The 12,900-nt window shown below is 40.5% G+C and overlaps 1 protein-coding gene across 1 annotated transcript in view; it reads left to right on the top strand.

Annotated features, from left to right (window-relative positions):
* Positions 1–9,090, top strand: part of LOC107572828 (U4/U6 small nuclear ribonucleoprotein Prp3-like) — a 27,233-nt gene extending 18,143 nt beyond the window's left edge. The window contains exons 12-16 of the mRNA XM_016259261.1: positions 3,398–3,446; positions 4,030–4,168; positions 4,297–4,374; positions 4,452–4,513; positions 7,799–9,090. Coding sequence (XP_016114747.1) covers positions 3,398–3,446; positions 4,030–4,168; positions 4,297–4,374; positions 4,452–4,513; positions 7,799–7,948 — 478 coding nt within the window. The 3' untranslated portion in view covers positions 7,949–9,090. The remainder of the gene's footprint in view (positions 1–3,397; positions 3,447–4,029; positions 4,169–4,296; positions 4,375–4,451; positions 4,514–7,798) is intronic.
* Positions 9,091–12,900: the final 3,810 nt, after the last annotated feature.

Here is a 12,900-nt window from a genome sequence, read left to right as displayed (position 1 = left end):
TAAAGTGATGTTAAATTGTTTAAGTTTCATGATTTTAATTAATTAGACATGCTTTTTGATTGATAAAATGTAATTTAACCATTAAAAAGGAGTCCAGAAAAAAAGAAACCGGAACCCCCCCAAAGCTGTAAACCTAGGGGAAACACTGAGTTTGTCAGTCACATTTTATTATTATACTCAGAAATAATGTAAAATACTGGTGAATCTGGTGAATAAAATGAGTTGTTTACACGCATTATAAGCATGCATTTTTAGTTCCCCTCACTCCACAATAAATCCACAAAACCGATTCATTTATATATAATTACTAGTGGATGCGTTATACTTTTATTATTTAGAAAGTGACCAATAATCTGTGACCAATATTTTATATGTAGATTGATTTCTCCTCTCTAAACTGTTTCTCAAGCGCGCTCTCTCATCACTACTGCTGCTGCGTGAAAATGACGCATCACAACACCACGGAGACCCGAGGAAAAACTGGGATTAAAGTCCAAAAGCTGACTTGAAATAACCTAACAAATCAATCGGGGCTAAAGCAGTTCCATTAACGACAAATTAAATTCACACAATCTCACTAATTTGTGCACGCTTATTTTTAAGCAGACCTTAATGTCGATCATGGATCAAATCGATCCACCATGACAAACAGCGAATATATCTGTGCTGTTTAATGCATTTGAGACGTTGTGTTTTCCTCAGTGCATAACTGACATGTCACAAGTATATTTTTCATCTGTAGATGTTAGAAAATCATGCAACATATCCATTTTGCTGTCGGGTGGGCGAGGCTGATGCGAGTGAATGAGCACTGCTGCGCGCATGCGCGCTAAACAGACGGAGCGTAATCAAATAGGAGTGCAATAATTCTGAGTAAAATATACATTTTGCTAAAAATTAGTTTTTGGACATTAAATGTGTCTTGTAGAATTTTAAACCTACATATAAAGTGTATTTTTATGATAGCAGTAACTGTAAGTGGACTGTTGTAATAGGTAAATCAAATGTAAACTAGTAGGCTACAGTACTAATTACTAAGCTCTAATGAGTTAATGTGTGTTTCATATAGCAGTTAAAATGTAGTCTTAATGCTTTAAAGAGCAATTTTAGATTGTAATATTCTAATGTTCTGCTATCTGTTCTGCAAACTATAAAAGGTACAGCTATAATAAAACCAGAGAGAAAGGCTGCATGGCTAGAAACTGTAAAAAAAAAAAGGTATAAACTAGGGATGCACCGATACCGGTATCGGGCCTGATACTGGTCTCCTGTACTCGTTAAAATGCCCTGATACCAAACGCCGATACCACACAGCATGTGATAAGCGCCATATTCAGACAAAGAAACACCAACAACAGACAGCAGAAAGGAGTTAAGGATGTCTACTACGACGTATATGTATGCAATGAATATAATATTAATTATTCAGTATTAACGCCTGTATAGCTGATGTGCGCGAGCTGATAAACAAAGCACGCTGAGTGGATTGAGCGCGCAGCGGCGCAGATGCGCGAGCTTGTCGAGTGAATATATCTTTCTCACAGACATCACTGGAAAGTTTGTAGTTCGGTCGGATATGTCAAAAACAAGCAAGTAAAACAATGCACAAGTTACTTAACGGTAGGGAGAGAGAGAGCGAGAGAGAGCGCGCGCGCGCGCACTTCTGTTGTGTGATCTTTGATGTTCACTCACTCAGCACACGCATCATTTGGATTAAAACGAAATCGTAAAAACAAAACCATTCATAGGGGTATTCACTATAAACATTATTTATTTTCAACCTTAGGCATACACGACTTTCTGGCGAAAGTGAATCTAGCAGCTTGTGTGAAATGCGCTAGTCTGTACTATTCTGCATCAGAACAAATACGTGCACGCGTTGTTCACCTTTTATTTGTATTTAGCCTTCATTCAAATAAGAAATGTGAAATTATTTCAATCCTGCATTTTTTTTAAATCCAAAATACAGCAAAAACGGTAACATTTTGAAATATATTTTAAAAGTGTGTGTGTGTGTGTGCGCGAGAGAGAGAGCGAGAGAGAGCGCGCGCGCGCGCACTTCTGTTGTGTGATCTTTGATGTTCACTCACTCAGCACACGCATCATTTGGATTAAAACGAAATCGTAAAAACAAAACCATTCATAGGGGTATTCACTATAAACATTATTTATTTTCAACCTTAGGCATACACGACTTTCTGGCGAAAGTGAATCTAGCAGCTTGTGTGAAATGCGCTAGTCTGTACTATTCTGCATCAGTACAAATACGTGCACGCGTTGTTCACCTTTTATTTGTATTTAGCCTTCATTCAAATAAGAAATGTGAAATTATTTCAATCCTGCATTTTTTAAATCCAAAATACAGCAAAAACGGTAACATTTTGAAATATATTTTAAAATGTAATTTATTCCTGTGATTTCAAAGCTATATTTTTAGCATCATTACTCCAGTCGCACGATCCTTCAGAAATCATTCTAATATTCTGATTTGCTGCTCAAAAATAATTTATTATTATATTGAAATTTAAAATTCATCTTTGATCACAGGAATAAATTACATTTTAAAATATATTCAAATAGAAAGCAGTTATTTTAAATAGTAAAAATATTTAAATTTTTTTGCTGTACTTTGGATCAAATAAATGCAGGCTTGGTGAGCAGAAGAAAATTCTTAAAAATAAATAAATAAATAAATAAAAAATCTTACTGTTCAAAACCTTTTGACTGGTAGTGTAGGCTGATAGCCAGTATAAAGAGTATGAAAAGTGCAAACTGATTCTCTGCCAGCAGGAGGCGCTTTAAGAGCGGTTGAACTAGCGGTTTCTCCAGTAATGGCTGTAATCAAATCAGCTCCGCTCATGAACACTTCTTTATTAGATAAAATAAAAATCCCATTGAAACTTTTCAGAAGATAGTCCTTTCCCTTTAGAGCTACATTAATATAAAACACCCGCGACAAGTTTTGATTTTAAAACGTGCAGTGCTCATGTTTATTCAATGAAGTCAAATGCCACAAATAAATCAATGTATGGGAAACACTGGTAATGTAGGCTATATCGGAAATGTGTTTAAAAACCATATCACCGTTATTGAAAAAAAATATATTGCGATACATATTGATATTGAATTATTGTCCAGCCCTATGCGTTTTGTATCGGCCTGAGTCATGAGATGCACATCCCTAATGCATACACGAGGGTCTGCATAACAAAACAATACACGTGTACTGTACGCACACCATCTGACTTTTGCAACCGCGCATACTTTGTATGCGCAGGTCACATGCACATTGACTTGGTTCTGCACCAATCAGTTGTCATCACTGGCCCGGGTAGAAGAAAACTTTTTTTTTTGTGCTAATTTGTTTACTCAAATAGTTTATCTGCTTTGCCTTCAGAATCAGAAATCTGCACAACCCAGCCAAGAAGTTTAAGGTGGAGGCCAATGCAAACCAGAGCGGTTGAACTAGCGGTTTCTCCAGTAATGGCTGTAATCAAATCAGCTCCGCTCATGAACACTTCTTTATTAGATAAAATAAAAATCCCATTGAAACTTTTCAGAAGATAGTCCTTTCCCTTTAGAGCTACATTAATATAAAACACCCGCGACAAGTTTTGATTTTAAAACGTGCAGTGCTCATGTTTATTCAATGAAGTCAAATGCCACAAATAAATCAATGTATGGGAAACACTGGTAATGTAGGCTATATCGGAAATGTGTTTAAAAACCATATCACCGTTATTGAAAAAAAATATATTGCGATACATATTGATATTGAATTATTGTCCAGCCCTATGCGTTTTGTATCGGCCTGAGTCATGAGATGCACATCCCTAATGCATACACGAGGGTCTGCATAACAAAACAATACACGTGTACTGTACGCACACCATCTGACTTTTGCAACCGCGCATACTTTGTAACCGCAGGTCACATGCACATTGACTTGGTTCTGCACCAATCAGTTGTCATCACTGGCCCGGGTAGAAGAAAACTTTTTTTTTTGTGCTAATTTGTTTACTCAAATAGTTTATCTGCTTTGCCTTCAGAATCAGAAATCTGCACAACCCAGCCAAGAAGTTTAAGGTGGAGGCCAATGCAAACCAACTGTACCTCACTGGCACCGTGGTACTTCACAAAGACGTCAACATCATAGTAGTGGAGGGAGGTGGGTGAAAGTGATTAGAGAATCTTTATAGATGATTCTATTCACAGATGGTTATTTTTATTATAATTATTATTTTTTTCAGGATTTTTATTCATGTATTAATTGATACTTTTTAATACACCCTGTAGGCCCCAAAGCACAGAAGAAATTTAAACGACTGATGTTGAATAGAATCAAATGGGATGAACTGAATTCCAAGAGAGATGGTAAGGGAAATTAAGAATGATAAAAGATGGAGACTTGTTGATTGTTATTAGGAGCTGACCTTTTACATTTCTTTTAGAGCCTCAAGATTCAGGTGATGAGGGTTCCAGGAAGAATAATAAATGCACATTGGTTTGGGAGGTAAATGGATACCAGTTATATTCTAATGTAAACCAATGGAACATTTACCAAAAAATATTCAGTAGTTCCCTTTCAAGCTTTCACAAGACATCGTGGAGGTTTCTCCTCTATGGGAACTCCTTCCCTTCCAAACTTTCCTGAAGTCCTATTGGCTCACGCCAGTCCAATTAACTAGCCAATTGTCACGAAGTGTGCGAATACTAAAGAGCTTGAGAGGCAGTATAAAATGCGGTGCACACGACAATTACATCAGAATCTTTACTTATTTGTCCAATACAACCTGAAGAATGGCTTCATTCTGTAAGACCTGCACGGGACCAATTGAACCATCAGATCAAAATGATAACTGCGTCGCCTGCCTTGGCTTGGCGGCGTTGGAGGAGTCCGACTGCGGGCATTGCGTGAACCTGCCAGCCCGCGTGCTTCGGACTCACCGCAACGTGGCTCGTTTGGGGTGAGGCCCACTGCCGCCAGGTGCTGCTGGTGGGAAACCCCCCCCCAGCCCCCTCCCGGAGGAAGGAGCGAAAACTCGCCGCGCCGCCATCCTCAGCGGTCACCCCGTTCCCCAGTCACCTTCCCCAAGGACTGCTTCCACCCACCTCCGAGCATCGAAGACTTCGTGTCGTTCGGCGAGGAGGAAGAGGATGAGGACTCTATGTCCATCTCGGCCTCTGAGAAAGAGGATTGGGTGGGATCGGAGCGTGACTGCCCTGACAGTGAGGGGCCCCCAGACCTTCAGGAGGAGCTCGTGAGGGTCATGACGAAAGCTGTCCAGGAGCTCGAGCTTACCTGGAGCCTTCCGGAGGAGCCTGCCGTGCAGGACCTAAACTGTGCAGGACCACTGCCCACCTCGCTAACAAGGCCTACGCAGCGGACGGTGAGGCGACTTCAGTGCTGCATGCCATGGCGGTGCTGCAGGTGTTTCAGGCGAAGCTCCTGCAGATGGCGGTGGGTGGAGCCATCACACCGGATGCCATTAATGACTTCGCTTTGATGGTCACAAAGTGCTCAGATGATCGGTAAGGCGATGGGCATTATGGTTGTCCTTCAGAGGCACCTATGGTTGAACCTAGCTGACCTCAAGAATGAGGACCGTAAAGTTCTCCTTAATGCCCCGGTGACTCCCTCCGGCCTCTTAGGTGATGCCATGGAGTCTTCGCTTTGCTTCGCGGAGGCTCAAAAGCGCGCCAAAGTGATGAGTCACGTGATGTCGAGGCGCGCTTTCCAGCAGCAGGCCGTGAGATCCCTGTCTTCTTCGGTACCCGGTCCAGTGCAGAGGAGGGACACCACTACCTTGACTGCTGCTGCCCCTCACCAGAAGTCAGATATGCGGAGGAAGGTATGGGGACCCCGGGAAGAGGCGCCACGGCCAGCGGAGGAGCCTGCACCGCGACTTCCGCCAGCTGCCAAGCCGTCGTCCTGACAGCCCAGAGACGAGGGCAGGCCCCCAAGTGCCACAAGCTGTCCAGAAATTGTTTGTGTTTGATAAACATGTGTTCAATAAAATAAGCATACATAGCTTTTCCCTCCTCACTCAGTTGATGCAGTGCTGCTCGCTAGGGCTGTCGCGATTATCGCAATACCGCATTTTTGACAACCAAACCGCAGAGGAATGCAAGAACCGCAGCAACCGATTTTTACGTTTTCTTTTTTCATAGGGTTATGCCCTTCTCGTTTTACACTTCGTGCATGTGTGCTGAATATTAAATAAGTTCGTATTGATAACATAATGTGTACCATGCTGATTTGTACAGAATTACTTGCGAGTCATAAATATTTGTGAAAATAGGTTGTCATGTCCAAGGAAAGCCAAATCTCTGTCTTAGCATCGACACATTGGTCAGCTGAGCCTTCTAACGTGGCGCTCAAAGTTAAAAGGATTTCAACAGCGTTTTTCATCATCTCTCTTTGAATGAATCAGCGTTTTTGAACGAGTAGTTGAATCAGCGTTTTTGAACGAGTAGTTGAATGAGCGGTTTAAAGGCTAACTCAAAGACAGCCCCTTGCCGCCACCTTGTGGCGCAACAATCTAACTCCACTGACTGACAGCCTGTTTAGAAATATGGAGGTGGAATACTTATTTTCCACCATAATTTGCAAATAAATTCTTTAAAAATCCTACAATGTGATTTTCTGGATTTTTTTTATACTCATTTTGTCTCTCATAGTTGAGGTATACCTATGATGAAAATTACAGGCCTCTCTCATCTTTTTAAGTGGGAGAACTTGAACAATTGGTGGCTGACTAAATACTTTTTTTCCCCCACTGTATATATATATATATATATATATATATATATATATATATATATATATGGCAAAAATACCGCATACCATTGAGCCATTGCTACTGAGCAACTCAGAGCCGTCACCTTCACCGATTATAGCCACGCAGCACTTGCCGGCACATCCAACGACCAAGCCGCTAAAGCTGCTATGTCAGTTCCTGAGCGTGTGGGAAGTTATTCGGGGAATCTCACGCTGGCTACTCCGTATGATAGAGCGTGAGTATATCCTTCAATTCAGACGCAGACCACCCCATTTCAATGGTGTGGTGCACTCTCTAACATTGCCTCAAAATGCCCTGTTTCTGAGACAAGAGGTATGCAGCCTGCTCGAAAAAGGAGCAATAGAGCGAGTCCCTCCAAGCGAGCTGGAGGGCAGGTTTTACAGCTGCTATTTCATGGTAGATGAAAAGATGGGGGACGCCGTCCGATACTAGATCTAAGGCTTATCAACAGAGCGCTTTGCAACCGTCCATTCAGAATGATGACGCTGAAGGGGGGCTATGTGTCAACGTGCAGAAAAGCATTCTCGCCCGGAGTCGGTCTATAAAATATCTGGGGGTGTGTTTCAACTCAGTGGAGATGTGTGCCCGTCTCTCTCAGGAGTGCTCGGTGGCCATTTTGTCTTCCCTGCACCATTTCAGACTAGGCAACTCTGTTCACTTGAAGGAATTTCAGAGGCTGCTGGGACTCATGGCAGCAGCATCAGCAGTGTGTCATGTGGTTTTACTATGCATGCCTCATTTGGACAGGCGAGAGCCAATAGGACTTCAAGAAAGGCCGGAAGGGAAGGAGTTCCCATAGCGGAGAAACCTGATGTCTCATTGAACTGGGGTTACGATAGTAAGCGGAGATGTTTGTCATGAACAACATTTCACTTTTGTATGGTTTTTACTGATATCCAAGTAGACACTAAATAATATAATGAGATAGTTTGTCTTCCTTTTTCTCATTATCCTTTGTGGACTTAAATATATACGTTTTTTTCTCTCTCTCTCAGGGTACAGCCAAGGAACGTAGCTACGGGGAGGTTAAGTTTAAACAGTGTCCAACAGAAAGTATGGCTAGGGAACATTTTAAGAAGCATGGCACTGAGCACTACTGGGACTTGGCTCTGAGTCAGAGTGTTCTGGAGACAACTGACGATTGAGATACAGACAGTACTCAACAGAAACAGTGGAGCCTGTGGCATGTGCACATTGCACGCATGTTTTTTCTTTTTTCTTCAGTTTTTTTTTTTTTTTTTGAGAGAGAGAGAGTGAAGGAGTTGGAATAGACTGGCAGAGAGAAACGTACATGTAAATATTGTTTGACCGTGTAAGAGAATGTGTTTTCATACCTGCAATACAAGTGTGCAAAGCTTAAGAACAAGAGTTGGTGTAATGAACTAGATTGTTAACCCTAATGTGTACTGCAGAACTTTACAATGCTGGAAGCTTGAACAGGAGTGGACACTGATTTTGTATTTCATATAACAAGGTTTATAATGTAGGCTGTGCAGTCTTTGATCTTGTGTGATTTCTACCTTGGATCCATCTTGTTTGAGTCCTGCATCTTGTGCTCTCAACATTTTGATGCAGTCCTGTAAGTAAATAAGACTCACTCCTGAAATAAGTTAATTGACACTGTGTAGTTTGTTACTAAATGCACAAACAAGAGTATTGGTTTCTGTATGACACAAAACTGTTAATTCTAGTATGGCTAAAGAATGGAGAAATTTTTTTATTTGGCTCGCCTGTAAATGTCCAACAGGAAGTGACAGAACACAGTTGTTTATAAGGCCTCTTTTTTTTTTTTTTTTGTTTTTTTTTTTTTTTTTTTTGAGAGAGAGCGAGTGAAGGAGTTGGAATAGACTGGCAGAGAGAAACGTACATGTAAATATTGTTTGACCGTGTAAGAGAATGTGTTTTCATACCTGCAATACAAGTGTGCAAAGCTTAAGAACAAGAGTTGGTGTAATGAACTAGATTGTTAACCCTAATGTGTACTGCAGAACTTTACAATGCTGGAAGCTTGAACAGGAGTGGACACTGATTTTGTATTTCATATAACAAGGTTTATAATGTAGGCTGTGCAGTCTTTGATCTTGTGTGATTTCTACCTTGGATCCATCTTGTTTGAGTTCTGCATCTTGTGCTCTCAACATTTTGATGCAGTCCTGTAAGTAAATAAGACTCACTCCTGAAATAAGTTAATTGACACTGTGTAGTTTGTTACTAAATGCACAAACAAGAGTATTGGTTTCTGTATGACACAAAACTGTTAATTCTAGTATGGCTAAAGAATGGAGAATTTTTTTTATTTGGCTCGCCTGTAAATGTCCAACAGGAAGTGACAGAACACGGTTGTTTATAAGGCCTCTGGTGATTTGTTCAGATTCATATTCAGCATTAACAAGATAGTTAAGTGTTCTACATCAAGGCAAAAAATCCTTCATGCTGAAACTTTTAACAGACTGTTCGGAACATGGGTCAGCTTTTTATGGGTGTCTGCTCATGTAGGGATGGAGGGTACTGTGAAGGTGCGTCACCTGTCCAAGCAGATCCTATAACAAGTTACCCACCTACAAAAAGACTACAATCAACCCACCTCATCTGTTTGGCCACCCCCACTAAATGTGTAAAAAAAAGTCGTCACCTTTAAATATCACTTTATACAATACAGATTGTGTAAAGCAGCTTCACAGTGTTAGACAGGGAACACGTGTGCTGATAATGCAAAAGGACAATAGAAAACAGCTTTTTAGTAAAGTTGGTTTATCGTTGATTCAGTGATGCTCAGTTTAGTTCTCTTCAAATAGTGTTTGTTCAATCAAGTCAACAATATTGCCAGAAATTGTGTCCCCATCTAAGCAAGCCAAAGGTGACAGTGGCAAGGAACCAAAACTCCATCGGTGACAGAAATGGAGAAAAAAACCTTGAGAGGATCCAGGGGACCAGTTCTCCTCTGGCCAGACAAAACCAGCATGGTGTGGTTTAATTCCAGACTGCAACGTAGTAAGATTGAGCAGAGGACTCGTCTGGTTCTCATGGTCTTGTGCCGTTGGCCGAAGGGATCTTCGCTGGGGATCTGTGTCTAGGGCTCGTCTAGTTGATATGGTCTCCGCTGACATTCAGGGCTGTAGAGGTCGTCTCTAGGTGCTGATCCACCATCTGGACAGGAAACAGACCATATCCGGGTGACTGCAGTGACTTCCATCTGATCTGGATACGGACTGGATCTCGGTGGCTACGGTGACCTCAGAATAAGAATGAAAGAGACCAATATTAGCATAGATGCCATTCTTCTTACGATGTAGCAAGATGTTCCCGGTCGACCTAATTAATGCAGCCTAACAATCCTTTGAATTTGGATTTGAATCATATGGATGAACGGATTTGAATCATAGAAATATGATAGTGTGTTATGTGTATGTCAGGTTAAAGAGATGGGTCTTTAATCTAGTATAGCGTGTGGACCAATCAGACACACAATTATTTGTTATATTCAACAAATAATCCCTAACACCCCTCACCCAACCAACAAGCCAACTATGAGGGTCTATGGACCCTTCCCCCGAAATGCAACTAACACCTCAAAAAGGCAGAACAGGCCTCTGGTTCAATGGCAACCAAAGACAAATCATCTGATAACACTGGTTTTGTTGCTCAAAGGAATGCGGGCAAAGCATCTCTTACTCATTTTACTCATAGAAAAAACACATAATGCCCATATGTCATTGTGCGTATGGTTTCACTGGTTAACTGACTCATTTTCCAGTTTCATTCATCCACTTCTACTTCCCCATGTGTGAGTGATTTGTATGTTTGTTTAGATTAGTTATGTGTTAGTGTTTAGTTCATAAAACTTTTGTGCACATATTACATGAGTTTCTGGTTCTGTCACCGCTTGTGAATAGTGTCCCTTTTAAGATCCGATCTATAGCTACATGCTCTAATGCATTAGTACTGTAAGAAAGTTATTTTCTGTGGTCACAAAAATATCCTTTCGTTGAGTTAATATGAAATTACACCGAATGTTCGCTGGATGAACAGATTAGTTGATTGTAATATTAATTCTGCTACAGGTACTACTGGCAGCTGAGGTAAATAATTGTAAATAATTATAATTAATTGTAATTATTTATATACATGTCACTTTTGAGCTAATTTGCTACACTAGATTTAAACTGACAGAGTGTGTCTGCCTCTCAAACAACTTTAAACTCTTTTTCCAGAGTTTGGGCGCTAAATAGGAAAAGGATCTGCTGCCCGCAGCTGATTTTGATATTCTAGGTATTATCAAATGGCCAGAGTTTTGAGATTGCAGCGGACGTAAAGGACTATAATGCGATGAGAGTTCACTCATGTACTGAGGAGGTAAACCATTCAGGGCTTTAGAAGTAATTAGCAAGATTTTAAAATGTATACAATGTTTAATAGGGAGCCAGTGCAGTGTTAACAGAATGGGGCTAATATGGTCATACTTCCTGGTTCTAGTAAGAACTCTAGCCAGTGCCGTTTCTAGCCAATTTGACGCCCTAGGCGATATCCCTATATATATATATATATATATATATAATTTTTTTCAGACACCAGTTGCTTGTCACATTCAAATTGGTTGTCATAGTAACAACACTAATTTGTGGATATTCAGTGCATTGAGTTCCACAAATCTGAATGCATTTGTAAATTGAATTACTTTTTTAACAATTGAATTGTTAAAATAAACATTTTGCACAATTTAGTATCTGTAATATCATTGTGTTGCCACTAGATGCCTGTATAGCCCTATGTAACAATCCCTAGTGGCTAAGACATTGCACATAATTTACACATAAATCACACATAAATTAATTTTATTACATTTTGATTTGGATACTATATTACTACATGTTGTTTTGATATTATCAATGGATACTTTTTTGTCTTTATCTGTTTTTTGTTAAATTGTTTTGTTGTTGTTTCTTGAAACATTGTTTTAAAGTGTCAGTTATTGCATTATTATTTCAGTCAAACCTATAAAACCCATTTGTTACCCCAAACTACATTTACAAGCTTTATCAGTGGCATAAAAGTAACCAATGCAGCTACTTAATCATTTGCTACTCGTTAACGCGTTAATGTCCCCTTTAAATAACGTGACGCTCTGCCATCTATGACGCTGCTCCCATTAAGCGCTGTTGGAAGTGAATGAATTGATTCAGCATTTCGACACCTCCGTAAGAATGCATTTAACCCAACAAAGCGGTCTAATAAAGGATGTATTGATCTCATGAATTAGCGAATTTTACTATACAAATATTTTTAATTGGACGTTAAAGTTTATATGTGAATATTACAAGAACGCCCGAATTAAAGCCCTTGAAACTCACCTGGATGAGTCAAGAAATGAGATCAGTCGCCTAACACAACAGCTGGACTACATCAAAGAGAAGTCCGACATGACTACGAGCTGCACCCTGAGCCTACAAGGACCCGACAGGCACCAGTCTCACCCCTGCCAAGCAGGACCGGCTCACCTGTTCCTGGACTGATGATGGACATGATACCTGTTTCTGATGCAGAAAAGCTAGTTCATGCATTCATGACCTCTAGACTGGACTATTGTAATGCACATCACTGAATTCAATGATGAACTGTCTTTAACTGAAAAATGAGTGTTTACTATTGTCATTTTGCGTTATTGACACTATTTTCCTAATTAATGCTGTTCAGTTGCTTTGTCACAATCTGTATTGTTAAAAGCGCTATATAAATAAAGGTGACTTGACTTGACTTGACTTGACTTGATGAGTGAGCAAAAGGGGGAGGGGGCAGTGATGAAACATTCACCAGCTCCCTCTGAAGAACGTTACCTCACGGCAAAGCTAAAAGAACTTGCTCCAGCCAGCCACAGAGCATCGCATGGCTTGGACCTCAAAGACCTCGACAAGCTCGCCAGAAACATTGGAAAATTCACCCCAAGTGTGCCAGGTAGCCAGGATGTCCAAGCTTATCTGCAAGACGTCGATTTCCACCTGGAAATGAGACCCAATGTCACTGACAAAGTGACTATTTGCTCCAAACAACGGCCAGCCCTGAAGTGCGCAGTTTCCTGGACCGGCAGCCTGCTCACACAAAG

Source organism: Sinocyclocheilus grahami, unplaced genomic scaffold (assembly GCF_001515645.1).
Source record: "Sinocyclocheilus grahami isolate Dianchi unplaced genomic scaffold, SAMN03320097.WGS_v1.1 scaffold1818.1, whole genome shotgun sequence".
Lineage (NCBI taxonomy): Eukaryota > Metazoa > Chordata > Actinopteri > Cypriniformes > Cyprinidae > Sinocyclocheilus > Sinocyclocheilus grahami.
This window is presented reverse-complemented; position numbering and strand designations above follow the sequence as displayed.